At 36.6% G+C, this 27,153-nt stretch overlaps 1 protein-coding gene across 1 annotated transcript; it reads left to right on the top strand.

Annotated features, from left to right (window-relative positions):
- Positions 1–345: 345 nt before the first annotated feature.
- LOC143549879 (serine/threonine-protein kinase RIPK-like) lies at positions 346–2,833 on the top strand. The gene is made up of 5 exons (XM_077040662.1): positions 346–870; positions 1,240–1,375; positions 1,713–1,849; positions 1,979–2,102; positions 2,203–2,833. The coding sequence occupies exons 1-5, from the start codon at positions 469–471 to the stop codon at positions 2,730–2,732; spliced, it is 1,329 nt and encodes a 442-aa protein (XP_076896777.1). The 5' UTR covers positions 346–468; the 3' UTR covers positions 2,733–2,833.
- Positions 2,834–27,153: the final 24,320 nt, after the last annotated feature.

Raw genomic sequence — 27,153 nt, 5'->3', positions numbered from 1 at the left:
AAAACAAAGTTTGTATATGTACACATCCAGTTTTCTAGATAATTTTAGAAAATTAAACCATAATCTTGAAGGGTCAAATAATATTCTACACAAATAATGATTCCACCTTCAACATGTTGAGTAAAGAAACGAGTCAAAATTTACCCCTCGAAGTTTCAATACAAAAGGTTTCAAAACCATTAAAGTTGAAGTGGCATATGGATACAATATTACTCTAATCATCATAACAAAAACACATTTAAAAGGAGATAAATAAATTGAAAAAAATGTAGTTACTTTTGTTGACTATTCTTAATAGCCAAGGCCTCTCTTAACTTCATCTCCATTTATAAATCCACCCTCTCTATCATTTCTTCATTTCATACATTTTGTCCTCTCCAAAATCAACAACCAAACACCACAAAACCACATTTTTTATTTATTCAATTATTAATTCTTTAAAAATTCATTAATTTTTTGTAATTCGAAATGGCAATCAAGAAAACATCAAAATATTCTTGGCGAAACTGTTTCATGAGCCATGAATCAGTTCCAGAGAAAAAACTGAAACCGGAGAAGAAGACGGATCCTCCTCTTACATCGCAGAAGTCGGTTAATAAGAGAATCTCATATACGGATTTAAGCAGCTTGAATATGCTACCGGAGGAGTTATCGAATTCATTAGCAGGATCAAACCTTTATGTTTTCACCCTCCCGGAACTTAAAGTCATCACACAGAACTTTTCTTCATCCAATTTCTTAGGTGAAGGCGGGTTTGGACCGGTTCACAAAGGGTTCATAGATGATAAGCTTAGACCTGGTTTGAAGGCACAGCCTGTGGCTGTCAAGCTCCTGAACTTAGACGGCGGACAAGGTCACAAAGAATGGCTGGTACCTACGCTTATTAAATACTGTTAACCGAGTTTATTATCTATTATAGTTATCGTTACTTGATTTACCATTTATCTTGTTTGAATATTAGAATAGTTATTGACGTATTATTATTAGTATTTTCATCAAACGAATAATGTTATCATTAGTTGGCTAGCTTTTTTATTATCTTAAACTATATAGAATGATTTCAATTATCAAATTACAAGTTGTTTAAAAAAATATATTATCAAATACAGAAAAAAAAGTATTATTTACCAATATTGTTTAAATTCCCACTTTGGATTCTTTCAATTATTTGTATTCATCATTTATTATTTTAAATGCATTATTATTAAATAAAGATCGTTTGCATGAATCTGACTGCAGACAGAAGTGGTATTTCTCGGACAACTTAGACACCCACATTTGGTGAAGTTGATCGGATACTGCTGTGAAGATGAACACAGGCTACTGGTGTACGAGTACATGCCACGAGGCAGCTTAGAGAATCAACTCTTTCGAAGTGAGTTCCATTTCAGATTTCAATTTTTAAATTTAAATCACAACTCATTTCCAGCTCTTTAGAACATATAATATTATATACATATATCTTATAATTATAATAAGAATAATATAAAGATTTGTTAATTTCCCACCTTAGACTTTTTCAGTTCACCATTCACCAACAACATATATAAGATTCCATATTGTTGAAAAGTCAGAGTTATAGTTATTAGGGTCTTAAGAAAGTTTGAATCTTTCTTAAGATAATAAATTAGTAAACGCATGAATCAATTGGTTATGTTTTATACTTTTCATTATATTTATAAATATTATTTGCAATCATCTTTGATTTACAGGATATTCGGTGTCTGTTCCATGGTCCACACGGATGAAAATCGCTCTGGGAGCTGCAAAAGGGCTTGCATTTCTTCATGAAGCGAAACAACCAGTTATATATCGTGATTTCAAAGCATCCAACATTCTACTAGACTCTGTAAGCTCTTCATATATATGAATATGATGCTATTAAACATCTAACCTTATTTCAAAATAAATTGAAACTACATTGTTTTGATTTTGGTTTTTAGTATAGTAAACTTATTTTTCTTTTTATATTTTCAAGGACTACACCGCCAAACTTTCAGACTTTGGTCTGGCAAAGGATGGTCCCGAAGGAGATGATACACACGTTTCAACCCGAGTTATGGGCACACACGGCTATGCGGCTCCTGAATATCTCATGACAGGTAATGATTCATGCGTATGTTGTTTTAACTTTTATATACATGAATACATGTTTATTAATCATAACATTTTACTAACTTTTAATGTGGTTTTTATTTGTAGGTCACCTAACTGCCGCAAGTGATGTTTACAGCTTTGGAGTTGTACTCGTTGAACTTTTAACAGGTCGTAAATCTATGGACAAAACCCGCTCAAACCGAGAACAAAACCTAGCCGAGTGGGCTAGGCCACAACTCAAGGTTGCTAGAAAACTTACCCGAATACTGGACCCAAGACTTGAAGAACAGTACTCGGAAATTGGTGCACAAAAGGCAGCTGAATTGGCCTATGACTGCCTTAGCCATAGGCCGAAGGCAAGGCCTACCATGAGCATGATCGTTGACATCCTCAAACCTTTAGCGGACTTTACTGACATCCCGGTTGGAACTTTTGTGTACACAGCCCCAACTGAACATAAGAAATCACCCATAGAGAGTCCGGAGAAGGAAGCACATAAGGATGATAAAAAAGATATCAAAGGACATCATCACCATCAACATGAAAGAAGGCATCACAGGCCTAAATCTCCGATAGTCTATTACGAGACGGATTTACACGAAAACCTTAGTACCAAGACGAACTCACCGGAGTAATTAACGAGTCATTAAGTAACGATAGATAGCAGTTAAATCATGCAAGCTAACTCAGGCGATGCATCGGAAGTTGTAAATGTACAGATTTGCAAAAACAAACTTATTAGTAATTGTTGGAAAGGTTGTGAAAAAATGAATATTTCTTGAAGTACAAAAATGTATTTTTACAAACTTTGGGCAAAGTTAAATATATGCAACTGTGGTTAGTATATGTGTTAACTATTAATTTTGTGTTCTATGTTGTGAGATATTCTCAAGTCTCAACGAGCCAAACTTATAGATAAATGCTGAATAGATACTCGAAGTCAGGAGTTTGAAATTTATAGATGTAAAAAAAAAAATAATAAATAATAAAAATTAACTAGTGGAAGATGTGAGAGCTTGTCCCATATTTGAGGAGAAACAAAACCTTGAAAGTTTTAAAATGAGGAGCATCTGTTACTTAATGTTCCCATTAAAGTAACCACACTCAAGTGAAACCTAACTTCCACCGAGTCACACACGCGACTTGGGAGCAAAGTGGCACTTTGATGGCCTTAGTATTTTGAACCTGGTGTGCCAGGTCTGATACATCAACATGTTCGGTTGATGCGGATTAGAGTGTGTAAATGTAGGCGTGGTGCGTCACCTTCGAGTACGTGCTAACTATGTAGCAGACAAAAAATGCACAAGTGATTTGCTAGGGATTAGGATGGCGTGCCACATGGTGGACTGAGTTGAGATGTCGTGTGAGTTGGATCTGGTAGTTAGACTGCGTGGCGTGAAGTGGCACCTTAATGGCCTTAGTATTTTGAAGTTGGTGCGCCAAGTTTGATGCATCGACATGTTCGGTTGACACGAATTAGAGCGTATAAATGTAGACATGGTGCGTCACCTTCAAGTACGCACCGACTATGCAGCAGACAAGGGGTACACAAGTGATTTGGTAGGGGTTAGGATGGTGTGACACATGGCGGACTGAGTTGAGACGTCGTGCGAGTTGGATCCCTAGACTGCATGGCATGAAGTTTGTCATGGCGGCATGCACTTCACAGGTCTAAACAAAGGTGACACAACTGCGTGGCCTATCCACCTAGTCCAGCCTGGCAGAGTGGCATGCCGCCACAGGCAACTCGTCAACAAGTATTCCAACCATAACATTTCAGGTTTTTCCAAACCCGTAGTCGTTTACGTTTGAACCAGCCGAAACATTTTTAGACCTTTATTATTATTGAAAATCAAGCGTTTATAAGACTTTAAGTTGCTAATGTTCACTTTAGGCCCTTCATACTTTAAATGATTTTTATTCTCGTAATGTAATTTTAAGGCTACTGACCAAAACCCAACTTCTGAATCGTTGTTTGGATTATGATCAGTACCAGCTCGCTTAAATCTTAAAACAAACATAACTTGAGTTCTAATCGTCCGTTTGGAGTGATTCCAGCGGAAAAGAGTTCGTTTTTATTTATATTATCATATCCTAAAATCTTAGATTCTGAATTGTTTATATCGTTTGACATGTAGTGGACGACTCGCTTATTCGTTAGCTCGTTTATTCGTATTTATATTCGTTTGTCGTTAATCTAAGGTGAGTTTATAATTCCCCTATTTTACCAACTTTTCTAAACGTTTTGAGGACATATGCGTACCTATTCGTATTTCATACTATATATATATATATATATATATCAAACAAATGCATACGTGTTACATGCTTACTTGTGTTAATATTCATTCATTCGTATATTCGGAGGGGTCCAACATATTCCCATGTATTGGGTGCTCATGTTATTGACCAACGCCCGATTCGCTTGGCAACGGTCTACGTACTTGTTTATGGTTTGATTATATTTACCGCTTTTATCACGTTATGCTTATTTATATTGACATGCAAAACTGGTGATATTTTCACTCAACTTTATGCTGACCAACTCTATTTTCTACGCATATGCAGGTTGCTTGTACTGAAGATTGAAGTTTGGACACGCAGACAAGACCTTAGGATATAATCAAGATAATCATTATTTGAGTTTATATTCATGTATTTAAATTGTTTGCAATAATTGAATAATGTGTGTATGCTTTGAATAAAATAATTAATTAGATATTGCCACTTATATTCATGATAGTATCTTCGAGCTGTGAGCAATCGGATCACGCCCCAGCATTTCCACCTTAGGCTGGGGTGTGACAGATTGGTATCAGAGCCGAAGGTTATAAGCTGGTCGTTAGAAATTGTCCTAGACATATGCATAGGACCCTATACGTGCTTATCTGAACTGCCTTATGTGCTATATAAATTGTTTACAGGTTAATTAGATTAATTATTTTATTATATTGTCTCTTATATATTTATTGCACACACACAAATTCCGAGGCTATGCCTCACATTCAAAATATTTTTCTAAATCTTTTATTTTAGTAGATTATCTTTTATTGTGGGAAATTCCTTAAGAATTCCCGCATTTTGTTTTTGCTCCTTCACCTCGAAGCATGGGGGTATGACAAATGTCGTACAACCGTAACTTTAAGTGGTACCCGTAACCGGCTGAACGGTTGCGTGGTAAACATAACCGGCTAAACGGTTATATTTCCAAATTATGTTTTTAGTTATTTTAAGTTTATTTGATTCGTTGATTCGATATTTAGTTGGGTCGTTTAAATGCCATGTAACGCTCATGGTCCGAACAACTCCATTGATTCGAAATTCGTTAATTAGTTGGGTCAGTTAAATGCCATGTACATGCTCATGGGCTGAACAACTCAATTGTTTATTACTCGTTATTTGAATTGGGCCAACAAATTGCCATGGAACGCTCATGGGAGGCCAATTCACAAACTTTTTGTTGCTTTATTTTGTTGGGCCATTTAAAATGCCATGGAAACCTCATGGGAGGTCAACACGTATGACATGCTTAGTTATTTTATTCTTAGAAAAAAATTTATAAACATTATTTATTTAGTTAATTGCTTCAAACTTATACACATTATTTGAATCCCGACTCGTCCTCCAGTCATCACTTGCACAATTCTATTATACTTCTCTATTATTCCACATTGACTCATTTCCACAACTTACCCATCATCTTATAAGGTTTCATCTTTGGTCCTCATAGAATGTCTTTTCTAGGAATCAATCATCATAATCAACGTCGTTCGTCTGCTTCTCGTGATTGTTGTTCGACTACTAAATCGACAAGAAGTTTGCCGCTGTATTCCGTTAACCAAACGACCGCCAATCTCGACAAGAAGTGTGTGCAATAAATACCTCGAACAAGAAATCTTATACTAACTCATATCCGTTAAAATATTATTTAACTCATCTTCTCTTATTTAAATCCATATACTCAAACTATAAATTTCTAATTGCATTTAAATCCTTACCCTCAACTTTAACTATAAATATTTTATTACTTCCTGTCTTTCCTCAACTTCATTTAGTGTTCACGACTTACTTTCCATTTTATAAATCTTTATTATTAAAATTCAATTATGGTAAATTTTATTATTATCCTCTAAATTTAATTTTCATTTTTAAATTAAAAATCATCCATTAATTAATTTAACTTTATCATTAAATTGACTTTTTGATTAGATCTCCATAGAAATCCATTTAGTGATTAAGTTTCGTTATTTAATTGAAATTAAACGATGGTTCATAAATAATTCAACTCCCCACTTTGATTTTTGATATATATAGAAAATTTTGAACGTTTTAATGATAAATTCGTAGTTGTTAGAACACTCATGGTGGTTCATGTATTTCTAGTCTCGTGTTTATTTTATATACTTCACATCTTATTTTTTGGAATCACGATTAATTTAAAATTTGTTATTTACTTAAATTTAAAAAAAAAATCCACGAATTCCCAATTTAATCTAATTTAATTACCTACTTTATATTTTATCTAATTTTAAAGATTTAATTGGAATAGGACTATCTCGGTGATTCGGGAATATCCGCTTCCCAGTTTAATCTATTAACAATTTGATTCAAATATGTATATTTCCGCATTATCACTAATATTTAAATCATTAATTACTAACTATTATAATACTTTGGGATATCTTAATTGAATTAATCTAATCTCAAAATTACCAACTTGAAAAGCTATAACTCTAAACCTATCTTTAATCTCATAATTACTCAAATTAACCAAACTCGACTCACCAAAGTTTTCGTTAACTATGTTTAAACTTATACTTTCGATCTTAAGAACTTTATTCCAAAAGAATACGATCTTTAAGGACTCCGCATGTTATTAACTATTTTAAGATTTGTTATAAATTAATCCTTCGCGTAATTCATCCCCTGAATAAAATTCCTTTCATCAAGGTAGACTTATTAAAATCTTATAACTATACCTCAATTTCTTTAGTCTCGATTATCACGATTCATAGATAAGATTATTTCACGAAATTTGTTTCCTTCATAAGTAAAAGATATTTTAGAACTTACATTATTTTATTAATCAAACACGAATTGATTATCTTCTGAATTTACACTTAAATAATCAAAATGTTTGTTTCTTTTAAAATGATGGTTTTAAATATTTTATAACCCACATGATGAAACGGGTTATGCGGACCATCCGACGATCTGAGTAATTATCGGTCGACACCTAATTACCAAAGTCCTCGCAAGGAAATCATAATACGTACAATTGTGTGTCATGATTTAGAACCTAAGGTAGCTTGGGTAACTGTACGAATAATGAGATGATAAGGACATGGTGGATACGCCGCTGGTACGTCCTATATATAAGTGCCCTTATCGAATTGTTATTTGAAGCGTTGCTTTGGTTATTGAAAGTTCTATGTTATGATATTTCTTTAAAAAGTTTAAATTATTTTCAAAACGATGATGTTTTGGTTTTTCTTAATTTTGGGACAAAATTCCCTAAAGTAGGGGAGACTGTAACATTTCGGATTTTTTCAAACCCGTCGTTGTTTTCGTTTGAACCAACCGAAAGATTTTTAGACCTTTATTATTATTGAAAATCAAGTGTTTATAAGACTTTAAGTTTCTAATATTCACTTTAGGCCCTTCATACTTTAAATGATGTTCAATTTTTAATTTATGTATAAAAGATTCATTATTTATCCAATTCTCAAACTACAAGGACTAAAAGCGTTAAAAATCAAATTCCCTCTTATTGGCCTGAGCACCACATGGTGGGGTGGCCTAGGCCCACCACGCGGCGCTATGGGGTAGCTGATCAGATCGTTTAAGCTTATTTCCTTTCCTAGTTTGTTTTTGGCCCGAAATCGCTTATTTTAGGACATAATCAAGTGAATTAAGCCCCAAGAAATCCCCCAAAGCTTAGATACATGTCCATATTCATTAACCCTTGTCCAAGAACAAATTTTATAGATTTTAATATTGATTTAGGCATTAAAAACATATTCGGTTTCCTAAACGAGTAGATTTACTAAATATGGTTCGTTTTTGCTTATTCTATATAAACACATCATACTTCTTCTGCCACAAAACTTCCTCATACCCTAATATACCTTCTCCAGCCGTCCTACCCTCTGTTCATCATCATTCATCTCGGTTTTTGCTTATTTGGTTGAAGACATAGTCTTAAACGTTTGACTTTGCATGCGTGTGGATCATTGACTCATCATATCTCTTGATTCTTTCACTTTTCAGGTAAGTTGTAAACTGTAAAATCATTCATGTACATTCCCTAGTCAATAACCTTCAATCAATTTCGGTGGTTGAAGGGTGTTGACTGGTCAATTCGTCTAAAACTCGTTAAAGGGCAAATTAGTCAACTAGTTTGACTTAACGTTTTCTCATACTTCTGGTCGGATTCAACGTTCGGTCCAGAAGACTTTTATTCTCGTAAAGTAATTTTAAGGCTACTAAACCAAAACCCGACTTTCGAATCGCTGTTTGGATTCTGGTCAGTACCAGCTCGCTTAAATCTTAAAACAAACATAACTTGAGTTTTAATCGTCCGTTTGGAGTGATTCCAGTGGAAACGAGTTCGTTTTTATTTATATTATCATATCCTAAAATCTCAGATTCTGAATTATTTATATCATTTGACATGTAGTGGACGACTCGCTTATTCGTTAGCTCGCTTATTCGTATTTATATTCGTTTGTCGTTAATCTAAGGTGAGTTTATCATTCCCCTATTTTACCAACTTTCCTAAACATTTTGGGGACATATGCGTACCTATTGGTATTTCATATATATATATATATATCAAATAAATGCATACGTGTAATTTTGAGTGACTTAATCAAATATACGTGTTACATGCTTACTTATGTTAATATTCATTCATTCGTATATTCGGAGGGGTCCAACGTATTCTCATGTATTGGGTGCTCAAGCTACAGACCAACGCCCGATTCGCTTGGCAACGGTCTGCGTACTTGTTTATGGTTTGATTATATTTACAGCTTTTAACACGTTATGCTTATTTATATTGACATGCAAAAATGGTGATATTCTTACTCAATTTTATGTTGATAAACTCTGTTTTCTACGCATATGCAGGTTGCTTGTATTGAAGATTGAAGTTTGGACACGTAGACAAGACCTTAGGATATAATCAAGATAATCATTATTTGAGTTTATACTCATGTATTTAAATGGTTTGTTGTAATTGAATAATATGTGTATACTTTGAATAAAAATAATTAATTAGATATTGTCACCTATATTCATGATAGTATCTTCGAGCTGTGAGCAATCGGATCACGCTTCGGCATTTCCACCTTAGGTTGGGGTATGACACAAACTATCAATCTGCAGATTCGAGACTGCTTGGCTCCTCCATTAAATGCAGAATTTGAAAGGATGATAGTTAGATGTCGAAATTAATTAAACTTAATAAAAAAGAATGCTTGACTCCTCCACTAAATGCAGAATCTGAAAGGATGACTGCTTGATGTCAAAAAATAATTAAACTTAATAAAAAACATTGAAGACGCTCAATGCAATTTTTTGTATTTAGTCCTTTTGACACTCAAGGGTCTCTTCCCTAATAAACCAACACTCATCTTGCTTAGAAAAGACGACTAAAACACAACTTATAGAGAAATACAACACTTGAATAGAGTTTTTCTGCAGTCTTTTCTTCTTCACCTTCCTTTGAGTTTCAAGATACAATTTGGGTGTTCGTGTACACCAAGGCAGTCTTTTCTTCTTCACATTCCTTTGAGTTTCAAGGTACAATGGATGCTAAAAATTACACCACAATAGATAAATATGAGTGATGTAGACAAACTCCCAAATGTGGATGCTCTAGGAGCATTTTGAATCCGTTTCCTATAAATAATGTGAGTAGGTTTTGTAAATTATAAGATATAATTATGAGTGGCTGTGAGCATATAAGAGAAAATGTTAAGTGAATTTTGTAAATTTGAGAATATACTATGCATACCGTATAATTTTTTAATATTTTTTGAAAGTGATGTGAGTGGAAGAGAAGAAATACAATAATAAAGGTATAGAAGAAATTACTTAATTGGAAATGAGAGAAAACGCAATGATTTTGTGTAATTATACAAATATAGATATAGAATGGACTATGAATTCTCTGATGACCTTGTAATGAGTTATCATACTCCTTATGTATAAGCCATATTGACTAAACATGCTTAACCCTTTGAATTGCTATTGATTTCCAAAGTTAATGCGGTGGTGGTGTGACACCCAACAAAATTATCGGTAAATCTTTGTGCTGTAATCATCACCATAAATCCTAATTACGAGTTATATAGGTTGATTACATTTAATTCTAGTCATTTATGGCAGAGAAGACAACTCGTTTTGTATACAACTTCATTTCATGCAATCTACGCATTACAATGCAGTACAACACCCGACATGCATACTGGACGCATCCGGGAAAATATTAGAGACCAAAAATATAATCCATAAGTTACAAAATTCACAAACTATGATATATTTTTTGAGAATACATGTGGAATGGTGTGAAAAACCTTATGTGTTAGTTTCGTTCCCTTATGTTTGGAATTTGTGTGCCCTGCATGCCTACACCAGCTTTTAAGTCAAAATTAGTTATTCAGCACACTGTATAAATATTATTTTGTTAAATATACATAATATTACTTGTTAATATTATTCTTGCTTATTTTATGTGAGACCGCCAAAACAAAACGATTTTATAAAAAAAATACACGATAACACTTGATAAATTCCTCATTTTATAAAATTATTGGACCCCACTTGTGAGACTCAACCAACGCCATTGGCCACAACCCCATTGTTTTTGGAAAACCATGTCTTTTACATGGATGGAGCCCATGCAAGATCCTTCTTCCAATTGTCATCCATGCAAGTGTTGCAATCATTGCATCTCCCATTTTCTTTCCTATTTAAACAACTCCACTGCTGTCACAATTCATCACCCTCACTAACTCTTTCATATCTCTCTCATAAGTCTGCCAAATATCCCCATTCCACTTCTGTAATACACCTTTACGACTTCCTTAAAGATCCCCACCAGTTTCACTTCATTCCAGGAAGTATGAGACCCCCAACTGAGGCATTCTTCATGATCGCGCCAGAATCAAAGTTGGACTGCTACCTATCAGTATCTTGTTGTTTTGAAGTATCAAACGAAGTCCAAATCCCTTGATATTTTTTCCTAATTTTGAGGACTTTTATTATTCTCATCTGGGTCTAGAGAAACAACATGGAGGAACCTCTGAAGCAACCTTATTTCTGCCTTCAACCAACAAGGAATTTTCAGCAAACCTCTTCATCATGCAAGTAAGAAAGCAAAACGTACTAAATGAGGTAATGAAATCAAACCATGAACAAGTAAAGTGTCAATTAAACCATTGCCAAGCAAATCAGGCGTTGGTAATCAACCATGAGCATGTAATAATAAGACCGCTGCCAGGCGAATCGGGCGCGGGTAAATAGTAATAAGAACCCTATACAAGGGGATATGTTGGACCTCTCCGAATGCGAATGTGCACATAAACAAGTAAACACATAACAAGTATATTTGATCAATCACACATAATTATACGTTTGCTAATTTTTGATATATATACACACACACACACACACTAGTAGGTAAGCCCGCGCGTTGCGGCGGGACATAATAGGGATTCGATTGATGTGAGTTTGGTTTCCCATGCAACGGGGATGCAACGAGATTTAGGTCGGTAATTGTTTAGTTCCTTATGGTACCATAGCAATAGATTTACTTGTGATTAAACATAATTCCAAAAAACTAATTTTACATATTATACAGTGCATGCATTCCAAAATATGGATTACACATTATGTAACAATTTAATCATAAATCACAAGTATCATGTAAGGAAATAAAGTGAATAGATCTTGATTAAATATTACGAAACTTTATTTTTAACAAAAGAAAGTCCAAGGAAAATATATCATATATGATGTCAGCCTCCTAAACTTTTGTCCTAAACAGAAAAGACAATGTAAAATGTTTTAGTTACCAAGTTCTTCATGATGCCAAAAACAACATCGAACGCCCTTTCGTATTAACAATACACAAAAACAAAAAAGTACCCGTCAATGTTTACACATCGGTTTCTTTTCATTATCATCAATAGACCGTTGACCATGATTAGTTGATGGAGCATTCTATTGTGATGCCAAGTAATGAAGAGCAGTGATCACATCAGCAATCAGAGGTCTCACATTTTGTGTTTCTTGAACACACTGTAGATATAGTCTTTGTACAAGATAATCACATTTTAGAACATGGTCCTTCATTTTCTCAAACTTCCTATCTTTAAGCGACAGTTGCTCCTGTTTAAAAAGGTTAAATGTCAGTTTTAGTTAAATTTTTAAAAAATTGTCAGTTAGTAAACGCGTTTCGTATACCGTTTAAGCCATTTAGATACCGCTTAAGTCATGTAGCTTAATCAAATGAAAATATTCATGCAATGCAATAATATGAAAATAGAATGATGAAACTTGGTTATTATTCCTCCATTTAAGTAAAAAATGTTTACTGCAACTTTTAAGTTATAAAAAGTATTATTTTTATTCTAAAAAGTCAAATGTTGACTCTTATGTAAGTATTTCCTTCAAATAAACATCTTATAAAGAAAAAAATAACCAAATAGCATATAAAAAAATGCCCGTGCAACAAGCGTTTACCACCGGCTTCGCTTTTTCATGTAAATACTCCAACGCTCTCGACTTTGGCATGACTGTAACGTTACTGTCAATGCGATAAGCAAAGTCATTAACAATATCCCGACTATCACGAGTCCATCAACGAACACAGTTGCAACAGACAATGACAAATAAATCATGGGTTCCATTCTAAATATCTACACTAACACACAAATAACATGATTGAATCATTTAATGATAAAATCTAATCCTTCTGCCATAAATAAGTAAATAACTTACCGGATCCGTCTTCTCTTGTGAGACGGTGTACAAAATATTCCTGCTCCATGGCTAATTGATTTAGGAAACAACAACGCAAAGAATTGAATCGAATACGTTAATCTGCGAACAATGAACAACATGCTTTTTTAATCTAATGATTGTTAGTAAATGCAATAATATCAGCAGGATTGAGTTCTCCTTGTACCTTACACGATATGTGTAAAGATTTTGTCAAGCTGGAAATTCTTCTATTAATATCTTCACTCGCATGAATCATTGATGCCAGTTTGTTGTTGTCCACGCAACAACCTACCATTTGTTTACAGATAGCAGGTCATGATATAAGGTTGACTATAACAAGTTTAAAATTGTGTCTAATTACCTCTTGAGTGTAAATAATATGTCAAATTTTCTGTGTAAACATGACATAAATTTAGTAATTTACATACATGTTTTCATATTTTAATGATCCATTGAGAGGTAAGTGTACATAGATTTTACCAACCATCACCATAGTGCATGAGAAATCACATTGGCAAATCGAAAAGTAATTACCTTTATAATGGGCCTGCGGTGTTGTCGTCAGTCGCAGATGAAACTGAAGCAGAAGCAGGTGTTGGCGATCGGAAGGGATGTGATTGCATTTGACGGTTGTAGTCTGCGGCGGTGCCCGAAACACGAACCCTAACCAACAATAGCAGTCAATAATTACATTACAGAGAGTATTGAAGATTGTTAATAGTAATTGAAGGGCATACCTAGAAAAAGTTTGAATTTGAGGATTTAGGGTTTGTTTGGTTTGGGGTCCGCAGAATATATATACCGCAATTAAAATCGTAAAGCAGCACTGAAGCGGTTTCACATTCAATTGAAGTGTTCAATCATTCGGCGTTACAAGAGCAGAATTAATCCCTAAGGCTGAGGGGTGTGGGGGCGAGAGAGGGGGCGCGAGTGGGGGCGCCAGCCAATAATATTGTGACGTGTGGCAGAGAGAGAAAGTTGATAAGATGGGTGTTGGTAGTGGTGCTCGCGCCCCGGGACATGGTGTGGAGGGGCGCGAGCGGGTTTTTTTTATTATTTTTTAAATGTAGTAAAAAAACGTATTATTAAAAAAACGCAAAAATTATTTAAAAAAACACACATTTTTTTGAAAATTCATATAATAAAAAAAACATACTAAAAATTAAACAAACAATAATATTTAATAATAAAACTAATTTAATACAAGATCCTCTGGTCGCCTCGCCCACAAATGTTCAACCAACTCATGTCGAAGATCCCCGTGTATCTCACGGCTCTTGATATTTGCTATGTTATGAAGTTTTTGTTGATCACTGATTGTGGACGGTTGTGGCGGAATGTCACCTTGGTAATTTTGGCATATAGCTTTGCCCTCGTCTTCTAACGTCATGTTGTGTAGGATAAGACACGTGTAGACGACGTCCATTATCCTCTCCCGAGTCCAATAACGTATCGGGTTCGCCAGAACATAATATTGTTTTTTTATAGCTCCAAAAGCTCTTTCAATATCTTTTCTAGCAGACTCTTGCTTCTTCGTAAAATACTTCCGTTTGTCGGCGACTGGATCTGTAAAAGCTTGAACTAACACAGCCCATTCGTTGTAAATACCATCGACCAGATAGTACCCGTACTTGAAGAGTTCTTCATTTGCAACAAAAGATTGAGGTGGTTCAACCCCGTCGATAAGGTCGTTGATCAAATGTGACTGATCGATAACATTAAGGTCGTTATTTGACCCAGCAACACCAAAAAAAGCATGCCAAAACCAAAGATCCTGTGACACCGCCGCCTCAAGTATGAGGGTCGGCCCTTCATGATCACCACGGTGGAACTGACCTCGCCAGGCCGTTGGACACATAGCCCATCCAACATGCGTACAATCGATGCTACCTAGCATCCCAGGAAAACCATGTTTTTCTGCGTGCACCTCATATATGCGTTGGATGTCATACGTTGTAGGTTTACGCAGATATCTCCGAGCGTAAGTCGATATGACTCCTACGTACAATATATATTAAAAAATGTAATAAATATTTAATAAAAAGTAAAATTAATGTTTTTTACCTTGGCAGAAAAAATGAAGGGATTCACGTGCAACCCTTTTCGACATCTGTAAATACTCGTCCAAAGCGTCCGACGAGATGCCGTACGCTAGTTGACGGATAGCAGCCGTGCATTTTTGAAGAGGGGTAAAACCGGGAAGACCCCTAGCATCCTCCCTTTGTTGGAAAAAGGGATACCGTGCCTCTAAATCACTCGCTATACGCGTGAACAATTGCCTGCTCATTCGAAAACGAGTTCGAAAATCCGACTCCGCGTATACCGGTTGAGGGCTAAAATAATGCCTCATCAAAGTATCGTTAGCACCCGATCGATCACGATCACGAGGTGGTGCTCTAACCCTCGGGAGTCGGGGTTGATGGGCTTGATTTTGCAAGAGATTTACCACGGCTGCAGTCAAAACTCCCCCTACATGAAGAAGCAAATCATCCTCTTCGGAGGAGTCGGAATCAGACGAGTACGACGACATTATTTTTTAAAAAAAAAATGGGACGATGGGTTGTTTGGAGATTGAAGTTGTGTTTGATATGGTAACAATGGGTTGATTTAGGGGTATTATATAGGATTTTGTAAAGGTTTTTTTAAAAAGTTTGAAAGAAATGGGTAATATATAGGAAGTGTTGTATAAAGAAATGGGTAAGTTTGGTGTTTTTTGAAGTTGTGTTAAAGTGTTGTATAAAATGGGTAATATATAGGAGTAGAAATTTTTTTTTTTTTTTAAAATTAAGAGCCAACGGCTCAATTTTATCTTTCAAACGGCTCTTTTCACCACTCCCCATGCCCCTCACGCTCAACCTGTCCCGCGAACCCCCTGGCGCCTGCCTCTTTTTCCGCGCTCGCGCCCCTCTCGCGCCTCGGTGGTGTGGTGCTCGCGCCCCGGGGCGGGAGTGGCTGTCCTCTTGCGCCCTTTCTCACGCTCCACACCCCTCAGCCTAAGGCTGAGGGGTGTGGAGCGCGAGAAAGGGCGCAACAGGACAGCCGTTCGCGCCCCAGGGCGCGAGCACCACACCACCGAGGCGCGAGAGGGGCGCGAGAGGGGCGCGAGCGCGGAAAAAGAGGCAGGCGCGGATGGGCTAGCGGCTGAGAATGGCGTGAAGGTTTCTTGGTTTGCGTGAATATAGCCGTTTGGGCTCGTTTTTTATTAAAAAAAAAAAATTTTTTTCCATACAAATTTCTCTATATATTTCACCTATATCCAACACAAACCCACAACAATATAACATACAATCTTTTCTCTCTATTAACCTATATCAAACCCAAACCAACACCAATATCACATACCAATATCACATACCACACCCAAAACCCAAAATCACCCCATCTTCCAAACCTTTTTTTTAAAACATGGCTGGAAATTGGTACCCAAACCTAGAATCAGATTACAGTTACGACGATTTATGGTCGGCACCGGACCAAGCGATGTTTTATTCGGGGTCGCAACAACCATCCGGCTTTCAACCATCCAACATACAACCGTCTCCTAACTTTGTAGTTCCGGAGACACAAGAACCAGAAGGTGAAGCTGCGGGACAAAGAAGACGCGTCCACCGGAAAAAACAAATTGCAACGGACGGGTCGGGTTCGGCTTCGACCGGAAGGACGAAACAGAAAATCACTCCGTGGTCATCGGATGAGAAGGAAGCCCTGTGTCGGGCTTGGATAGTCACTTCTGAGGATCGGCGTTGCGGTAATTGTTTTAACGTTTTTAAAAATGATTTTTAAAAAAAAAGTTAAATAAAAAAAGTTAAATGACTTACAAATTTATTTATGCATTTTGCAGCCGACTACCAAAAGAGCAAGGTCTTTTGGACAAAGGTTAGGGAGACGTTCTATTCGCTCGTTGGGAGTACAGAGCGGAACGCCGATATGATTTCGGGTCGGTGGACCGAAATCAGAAAATTTGTCGGCTTGTTTACTAATCTGTTCAACAGGAACGCCGGTCGTATGAGACCAAGTGGCAGTGACGATTTGGCGGTTTATAATTTCACTGTCGAAGAGTGGAGGCAGGAGTGCCTGCGGAGGTATGGGACGGTGAAGACGTGGGACGATGTAAAGGTGTGGGAGAGGTTGAGAAGGTGTTCCAAGTGGGTTGAGCTGGTGGCGCCGGACCTTGATGCGGAAGTAGGGCCGAAACGGACTAAAACTAGTTCGTCTGGAGCGTACAGCACTTCCGCCGGGTCGGATTGCCGGGTTGGATTCGACCTAAACGTTGCGGGGGAGGAAACGTCTTCACCGCCGAGGAGGCGGCCATTGGGAAGGGACGCCAGGGGGAAAAAACCGGCTGAGGGGGAAGCCGTAAACATCAACGATCTTGTTGAATCCCTCAATAAATTCAACAAAACCATGGAGGTGGTCTCTATTGACAAAAAGGAAAAAAAAAAGAATGAGAGATTTGGACTTCCTTGCAAGAGACTTCAGCCACCTAAATCCGGTCGACCAAATGCTGATGGAAAAACAAAAGGAACGTATCCGGAAGAGGTTGATCGAAGAAGACGAAGCCGAATAATAAGAATAATGTTTTTCTTTAGTACTTTAATTTTTTTTTATATATTAATGTGTTTTTTTAATTAATGTGTGTTTTTTTAAATAATTTCTTGTTTTTTTAATAATACGTTTTTTTAATACATTTATAAAAAAATAAAAAAATAAACCGCTCGCGCCCCCTCTCGCGCCCCTCCACACCATGGCCCGGGGCGCTATCACCACTACCAACACCCATCTTATCAAGTTTCTCTCTCTGCCACACGTCACAATATTATTGGCTGGCGCCCCCACTCACGCCCCCTCTCGCGCCCCCCACACCCCTCAGCCTAACGGATGTCGCCATCAATTTAACCAAACACTTGAACGGAGCAAATTGAAGACACGGCCGGAGACTTCAAATGCATTTAATATAGCGGTGTCTTATCGGAAAAGTAGTAATTACCATTATAGACATCAAATATCTATTATGGATAATATATATATATATATATATAATCAGGATTATGTGAGAATTTTTTTGGACTATGAGAACCATTTTAAACCACAACAAAACTTAAAAATAAAAAAAAATCATAAAACACAAAAATAAAAAAAGTAAAAAAACTAAAGTTCTTATTTATCATCCCGGTTTCTAAAAAAAACGTAAAAAAAAAATTCTCGGTTTAGCTATAAATTATACATATACATATATGTATAATATGTACATATATGTACACACATGTTTTTTTCCTATACACATATGTATAATTTAAGGTAAATGATAATGTACATATGTGTACATACATAACTAGAGATTAAATGAAAGTATACATATGTGTATAGGTATAATATGAATTAAAAAGAAAAAAAAATCGGTTTTTTTTTATTATACATATATGTATAATATGTACACACATGTTCTTTTCTATACACATATGTATAATTTAAGGTAAATGATAATGTACATATGTGTATATTACGTAACTAGAGATTAAATGAAAGTATACATATGTGTATAGGTATAATACGAATTAAAAAGAAAAAAAATTTCGGTTTTTTTTTAATGAAACCAGAATGAAATATAAGAATTTTGGTTTTTTTACTTTTTAAAATTTTTGGTTTTGTTTGTTTTATAATTTTTTTAGAGGGTTTTTTAGTGGTCCAAAATGGTTCTCAAAGTTCTTAATTTGCCAATGGTTCTCTTAGGATTCTTATCATATATATATATATATATATATATATAGGAGGTGGTTCAAATGAGAACCATAGTTTTCTTGAAAACCATCTAATTAAATATAGACCATTGATTTATTAGATCAATGGTGAGGATTATAATGGCAATCTTATAATTAAATATAAATAAAAAAAAATTAATTAAGAGGTAAAAGGGTAATTATGGTAAAAAAATCACTCAAAATTTTCTCTCTCTCCTAAAATTCTTATAATTACTCTCTTGTCTTCACTTTTAAAATCACCAACTTTTACAAAAAAAAAAGAAAAAAACATTTAATTTCTACCAGATGATGATGTTAAACGTAAGATTACAATCAAATATAACCTATAAACAAACCAAAAAAATATATTTTATATTTGACCAAATAAGTACATATGTGTATCAGTTTTCATATATGTACCAATAATAGATATACATATATGTAACCAACATATAAAAACAGGTCTAACGCTTTACAAGTTTACATATATGTGACACGAGGTTGAAGACTTGCGCAAAAATAAACCAAATACAACTAATTAGATAGCGGTAAATGGGTGTCGAACACGAAGAGTTTGTGGAATATGTGTTACTGAGTAGCTTACAATTAAACTGATAAAAATGTAAATGACAAAAAAGTAAAATTCAGGTTGGTTTGATTTGATTTTATAAACTAAATAAACTAAACGAAGGTTGTATACAATTGATTAAATGAGCATTCCTCTTGGAGTTCGGTTATTACGCAACTCTTTTGTTTAAGTTCAATGGATAAATCATAATATCTTGATTTCGTGTAAGTGTAATTGTTTATGATTAATCAAGAACTGAGTACTCGGATTCCTAGAACGCGAGGTCGTTACTTGGTAATCAATCAATATAATCTTAACCCTAATTTCTTCTACTAAATCTCGATTGTTAACAACACCAAGAACGTATAGAACGAAACTAGGTTAAACGATATGGACAAATTACAAACAATCAAACAAACAACGTGATTATATTAATCTAAACGATTCGATAATCAACCCAAGTGCAAGAACAATAAACAAAAAAAGTATTGCAATAACCTTACAACCAAGAGAAATACTAGAAGTTTTAGCCACACATAATTGAAATCATCATACCAAGTTTAATCCGAAGCAATCCAAGATTATGATGTTAATCCTTGATTAGAAACACCCAAAATGTTGTTCCAAGGCATCAAAATCACCCCACACAATTGTCTAAGTCGGAATCCCCAAGAATGGAACCCAATAGTCCTTTAAAACCACATTTTCGAGTTGTAACCGACATTAAAATGCTGAGGCTACAGTAAGCTACGGTGGCTACCGTAAGCTACGGTAGTCCAGAAGTTCTTACGGTGGAAAGTGTCTGTTTACGGTGGCTTTTTACGGCAGACCCCTAGCGTAGCTTACGGTGGCTACCGTAAGCTACGGTAGACCTAGTTCAAAATTACATTTTTCTTTATCAATTATTGGTTGTTGACTTCCCGCATTGACTCTCTTGTTCCTTTTCATCTGAACACACTTGAGCAACCTTTTCTCCTCATTTGTACCCGCGTTAACACAACATAGTGTAGTAATCCAAATCCTTGAATTTATACATAAACGCACACGTTTTAACTCGAATTACGACACTTAAGGGTGGCTCTACAATCCACCCGTCAATATGCATCAACTGACTTTTTATTAATGGTACATATATGTATCCATATCTTATTATTATGCTACATATATGTAATCTCAAAATAAACAAAACAAAAAAAGATGCATAACTAGAAATTGATAATTTTCACCACCTTCATACATATATGTAACCAAAAGCGAACTGTTGTTTTACACGATTTGCAGGCTTGAGGGTTATAGGCATTAATATTGGATCCGACTCAATCAATGTTTTTGCAACATCATATAGTTATGGATGCACATAAGCCTGGAGTCTTTTCTTCATTAAAGCCACAGTTCACACATAGTCCGACAGTTAAATCTTATTCAGATTGGTTAAAAAAAATCGTCGGAATCCCCAGACTAGTTGATCACCAATTCAATTGAGTACATTAACGAACAAAATATGGATCGCTACATTGAGTGAGAAAAAAGACGTGTTCAGTCGAGAGTTCCAACAAACAACGATGACAATGATTGTTGTGACGCGAGTGACGGTTGTGTCGATTGTTGCGAGCGGCAGCAGCGGCTTTGGCGCGAAGATTTTCTTGATTGGAAACTGAGTATGTTGTGGCGTTGGTTGTGCGAAGGTGAAGCAAGTTCAAAAGTGATCGGATAATATTGTATAGAGATGATGACAAATAAGAGAGAATTAATAATTAGTAAAACAAATAACATAAATGAATGAGAGAAATCAGGACGATAAAAAAAAATACTAACATTAAAAGGGTGCCTAAAGTTACCTTATTAGCCTTGCAGGAAATAAAAAAATGAAAACAAAAGAAATTCTATGATTGGTCTTTAATAGTTTTCATAGTTTTTAATTAATGATAGGTTCTCATTTGAACCCTCCCCTATATATATATATATATATATATATATAATATGAAATATGCATATGTCCCCAAAACGTTTAGAAAAACTTAGTAAAATTGGGAAATGACAAAACTCACATTAGATTAAAGGCAAGCGAATATAAATACAAATAAACGAGTTAACGAATAAGCGAGTCATCCACTATGTATCATATGATATAAACAATCAGAACCTAAAACTTGAGATTTGATAATATAAGTAAAAACGAACTTAATGCCACTGGAATCAATCCAAACGGACGTCTAGAACTCCGGTTATGTTTAATTAAACGTTTGAGCGAGCTGGTACTGACCAGAATCCGAACAGCGAGTCGGAAGTTGGGTTTTGGTCAGTAGCCTTAAAATCTCATTATGAAAATAAAAGTCTTCTTGACCGAACGTTGGTTTTAACCAAAAGCATAAGAAATTGATTGGTCAAAGTTGTTGACTATTATGCTCTTAAACGGGTTTGAGTCCAATTGACCACCAAGACTCCCTCAATCGGAAAAATTGATTGAGATCTTTTGTTCTATAGATAAAAATATACAATGTTGAAGAACACAACTTACCCGAACGATGAGTGGAACAAGAGATAATCGAGGTCAAAGGGTCTTGAAGCTTAAAAGTCAACGAAGCAATACGAACTTGATAAATTCTTGAAGAAACCGACAATGGGGAAAGGAATTTTGTGGATTTTAGCTATGGAGGCTGGTATTAAAGTAATAATTTAGGGTTTTATGATATGCCTTGTTTAAGTATTAAGGGTTAAGACTTGTTTATTAGGAAATAACTATTTTAGGAAACCGAATAATCAATTAATGACAAAGTCATGTATAATAACGTAAAAATTTTGTTTTAGACAGTAATAAAACGAAATTGAAATGTTTTATAAAATTATTTGACTTATTTTGGAGCTTAAGTTTCGTTAAGTTGATTGAAAATAGGAAAGAATTGGCAAAACTAGTCCATGTAGTTCCCGAAAATACGATTTTTAGCCGTTTTAAGCGAATTTAAAGGTTTCTAAGTGCTATTTGGCATAATTGAAAGTTATGAAATTATAAAATAAGTTAAACCAAGTTAAATACCAATAAATACAAGTTTTAAATAGTTCAAAAGATCCGAATTACGTTCTCGAATCGGTTTAAACAAATACGAAAAATCCGAGATGTTACACATGTTTTGCTTCAGAATCTTCTATTTTGTCTTTTCCTCGTGCACTTTCAACATGGGGTGTGTTTTGGTTAACATGGCCAGGTTATGACTTCCTGATTTTTTTGTCTTTTCTTCGCATGTTCAAGGCATGACCATTCCTTGATTCACAATGGGGCGCGTTGAGTTTGTTTTCATTGTTTTTCTTCGTAAATCAACTTGTTTTATTCTTTAAGGCTATATTTACCTATAGATAGAAATTATGAGCATTAGTGGTTATTTATTCTAATATAATTGTCGATATTACGTTTATTTGGAGATATTTTAGTGCCGAAAAGATGTATAAATTATTATGCATCACCTAAGCACATTGTTTAGTAGCCAAAAGCTTTCTGATCAACGTTCAACAAGTCAAAGTCATCAGCAGCAAAGAAACTGAGGGCTTGTCAAGTTCTACATCAACATTGTTAGTAACCTTGGGACGATAAGGACCCTTTTCAATGGACTTGATCATTCTCATGTCTTGAGTTCTTGCAAAGTTCATGAACTGATATTTCTATTAATTAAACTCTTCAAAAATCAACCAATTTAGGTAGTTTGTTGTTGGAACTCGATTCATTGTCCATGCAAAGGTAGTGCGATAGATATTCAGCTTTGGAAACCATGTTTAAGTTACTCGTAAAATGAAATTCTGAAGAAAATAACGAAAAACTTTATAGAACAGACAACAACGAATTGAGAACGGAGAATAGAGAATGGCTTGTTGGAGAACAAGAACAACTTGAAGGAGAACAACTTTTTAGGGAATAACTTATAGGTGAACAACTTTTTGTGGAATAACTTATAGGTGAATTGCTTTTTAGGGAACAACTTTTTAGGGAACAACCTATTAGAGAACAACCTTTTAGAGAACAAATTTTTAGATAACGGCATTTTAGAGAACAACCTTATACGATCCAAGAATCACAAACTACTTAAAATTCCCAAATGTCACCAGATCTTTAAAATGCATGATTTCTAGGTTCCAACTCACAATCCTTTTCTTTTAACCACCCACAAGAAGTCACTCATTTTCCCCCTTTTAAATTCGGTTTCAAAACCGAAACAACCAAGAACACCAAATCTCAGATCTAGTCCGTATTAAGCAAGAACATGATCCAAAACACACTAAATCTAGTAGCAAACACGAAACCAAACTCAGATCTACAAACTAACACGATCAAAATCCGAAAAGAAAGATCAAAAAACCCCAAAAGTTAAGCCAAAGCTCTAATACGAATTGTAGGTTCCTAGATGTATCTCACAGCAATGTATCGAATCAATTTGTGAAGGGTTTTGCCTTAACACTGTACTCGCACCTGTCTTATAGTTACTTGGTTGCCAAGGTAAGGGGTATAGTCCCGCTTACTTTTGAATCTTTTTGAAATTCGATGAGTTGGTGAAAGGATAAGAACAGTCCAAACTGTTGAAACGTCGTCCGACGGTTTCTTCTGACAGTGTCAGGACGTGCAGGAAGTTCTGACGACGTGACGGTATATGGTCATTCCAGACGCTTTTTCAGGCGCGTGGGCGCAAGTTTTCGGGCGCGTGGCCGCGAAGTTTACGGCACGCGTCCTGTCAACAGCTGTTGCCAGCTTGCTTTTTCCACGTGTCATAGTTTCATTGCACCAGCGTTTTCCTCTCTCTTCCGCATTAAATTCATCGCATTCATTGCGATGAGTATATAAAGGGAGGAGAGGTTGCATCTCAATAAGTTAACCTATCAACGTGGCAGATAATAGGTTAAAGTTTTGCTTCCTCTTTCGTGATTGTGCGGGTAAGACCGTCACTTGCACTTAGTAGGATGGCTAAACTTTACCTATATCTGACCTGCGTGGAGGTTTTCCTCTTTTTTTCCTTGAAGATATTTTCAAAGTGTTCTGAATAAGTTAACCGTTCGACGCGCGGTTGTCAATAGGTTAAAGTTCAGTTTCCTCTATCATGATTTGTGTGGTTAGGCCCGGCACTTTCATTTAGTGGGATGACCGAACTTCACCTACGACTGACCTGCGTGAAGGTTTGCCGTTTTTTGTGTTTATGCGGGTTTTGCCACCTTCCACACGCAACGATTTCTTCACACTTATTTATGCGGTGAAAACCGGCATATCAGTGTTTTGAATAAATTAACCGTTCGACGCGCGGTTGTCAATAGGTTAGTTCGGTGTCCTCTATCATGATTTGTGCGGTTAGGACCGGCACTTTCATTTAGTAGGATGATCAAACTTTACCTATGACTGACCTGCGTGAAGGCTTTCCTTATATTTTCTTTAAAAATTTGTCGTTTTGTGTTTATGCGGGTTTTGCCGCCTTCCACATGCAACGACTTGTTTTCCCACTTATGTATGCGGTGAAGACCGGCATATCAGTGTGGAAATTTCATTAAGTATAAATGTAAGACCATCAGCGTCAATGTGATAAGGAGAATCAATTCCATTAGAAGTTGCTCTGGGCCTTTTCTTTTACAAGTTTGGAATTGATCTACATGCAGACTGTGTAATTGAGCTCCCTTCCATGTTCTTGGGAGTGTCATCGAGCCTTTCGAGCCGATATGCACTTGGTTCGGAATCTCGTTGTTTACGCAGTATGTAGTCTCCGACATTGAAGCTGCAGTTTTATTCGTGTTTTCCCCAACTGGGGTTCTACACGCATTAGCCTGCTCAGCGTTCATTACGCCACGAGGTGCGTGAGCGTCCCATCTCTGACAAATGCTTCGACGATGTCCTTCAAGTCTACGCATTCCTCGGTGTTGTGGCCTCTTGTCCTGTGGAAGTCACAGAATTTGCTCTGATCAGCGTTGTGACGCTCTCGGATTATTGGAGCCTTTGGCCATGGGAGTCTCTCGGTGTCGAATATCTCGGTGACGCTTTTGGTGAGTGGCGTCCATCTGGAGTTCCGGTTTGATGACGGCATGTTATCCTTTCCGCCTAACCGAGGGTGCGAGCCGGATGAGGTGTCAAAGTTTACCCTTGACTGCCAAATGCCTAGCTTCCTCTTTTTGTTTAGTCTGGCGGTAAGGACATTGTTTTCTCTTGTTTTCTGGGTGTAGAGGTTTGTGCTCTGGGGAAGATCTCTACCCAGTTGCTTTTCCGTTTCCGCGAAGCGTTTAGCTGCTGTCATGATGGCATCCCATGTGGATGGCATGCCATCTTTACCCGTTAAGGTGCGGATGAGCTCTGGGTCTTTTGTGCCCTGGATGAAAGCAGCGCGAACAAGATCTTTCCTAATACTACCCAGACTTAGCTTCTTTGAGTTGAAGCGAGTGATGAAGTCTAGCAAAGATTCATCTTCCTCTCGAATGCAATTGAGGATTGTCCATTGCTCTTCGGTATACATTCTTTGTTGGCTGAAGTGTTGGCTAAACTTCTGTTGGAAGTCTGCCCAATCATAGATGTGGTGGACCGGTAGACGGTCAAACCACGCTCTAGCCGCTCCAACTAGCGTCATCTGGAACATATAACACCACATGGGTTCCGTCTAATTGCTGACGGTTGCCCCCGCTATGAATCTGTTCAAATGATCGTCTGGGTCGGATATACCATCATAAGTGCCGATGTTGGGCATCTGCTTGGCACTCTTCGGGGCGATTGCTTCCGCAATGTCCCTTGCAAACTTGGACGTTCCCGCATTTGCAACAGTTGGTCTAAAAGCTTTGGAGAAGTCACGTGGGTTTCTACCCGCGATTTTTGGTTTGAAAGTTTCTCCCAAAATTCTCGGTTGGAAGTCCGTGTCCTTACGCTTCCCTTTCGCCCTATGGCGAGGGTTTACGTCGGTTTCGGATTCCTCCGAATCATCGTCCAAGTACTCGCACTCATTGCTCATGTTGAGCTGTTGAGTGCTTCCGAATTCGTCAGCCTGTTGGAGTGAACGTAAGCGTTCATCCAACTCAGCTTGGAATTCCCTTTGACGTTTTTCCGCCCACGCTTTAACTTGTTCAAGTGTTTGGCGGGGGGGCCTCGCCTGTTGTCTTTCCACCTGGGTATCAATGAATCCTAGGGGAGGATTGTTTACTGCACTTGCCCCGGCTCGGGTAACCGGGGTAGTGTTCGTAAAATTTACTGCACTTGCCCCGGCTTGGGTAACCGGGGTAGTGTTCGTAAAATGTGTGTATTCGCCGGTGTTCCCCCCAGTAGCTGGGGTTGTGGTTACCGGGGTTTTTTGGTTACTCCCTGGCCTGGGGACCTGAGTAACGTTAACCATCTTTTCGGAGGTTTTGAAAAAACTGAGAATTAGTTCTAGCTTTTATGCACGGATGGCGCCAATGAAGAAACACTAATCAACCCCGAGCAGATTACGGATAATCTGGGGGTTAAATAGATGTTTCCCACGAGGGGTTATGTCAGGCAAAGATGGTTCTTTTGGTGACCTGCAAAACAGACACCGTGAGCTCGTCACTTAGAAGGGGGGGGGGTACCTCCTTGTGACCACCCTCCGGCGTGAGAATCAGACTAGATTGCTCTTGAATATAAGTGTATATTAAGAGATTGCTAAAAAAGATAAGATGTGATAAGGTAATGTAATGTGTCCATACCATTTGGAGTATTTATAGCCGAAGGTAGGTTTCCAAGAAGGTACAGCCGGCTGAATAGTATTCCTGTTCTGC

The sequence above is a fragment of the Bidens hawaiensis genome, unplaced genomic scaffold (genome assembly GCF_021521415.1).
Source record: "Bidens hawaiensis isolate Kalapana, Puna unplaced genomic scaffold, B.hawaiensis_p1.1 tig00015852_1, whole genome shotgun sequence".
Classification (NCBI taxonomy): domain Eukaryota; kingdom Viridiplantae; phylum Streptophyta; class Magnoliopsida; order Asterales; family Asteraceae; genus Bidens; species Bidens hawaiensis.
The sequence above is the reverse complement of the archived record's forward strand: the minus strand, read 5'-3'. Positions and strand labels throughout refer to the sequence as shown.

Coding starts and splice junctions, on each gene's coding strand:
- LOC143549879 (XM_077040662.1), top strand. CDS start 469: ATGGCAATCAAGAAAACATCAAAATATTCTTGGCGAAACTGTTTCATG. Junction 871..1,239: donor AAGGTCACAAAGAATGGCTG/GTACCTACGCTT, acceptor ATCTGACTGCAG/ACAGAAGTGGTATTTCTCGG. Junction 1,376..1,712: donor AGAGAATCAACTCTTTCGAA/GTGAGTTCCATT, acceptor TTTGATTTACAG/GATATTCGGTGTCTGTTCCA.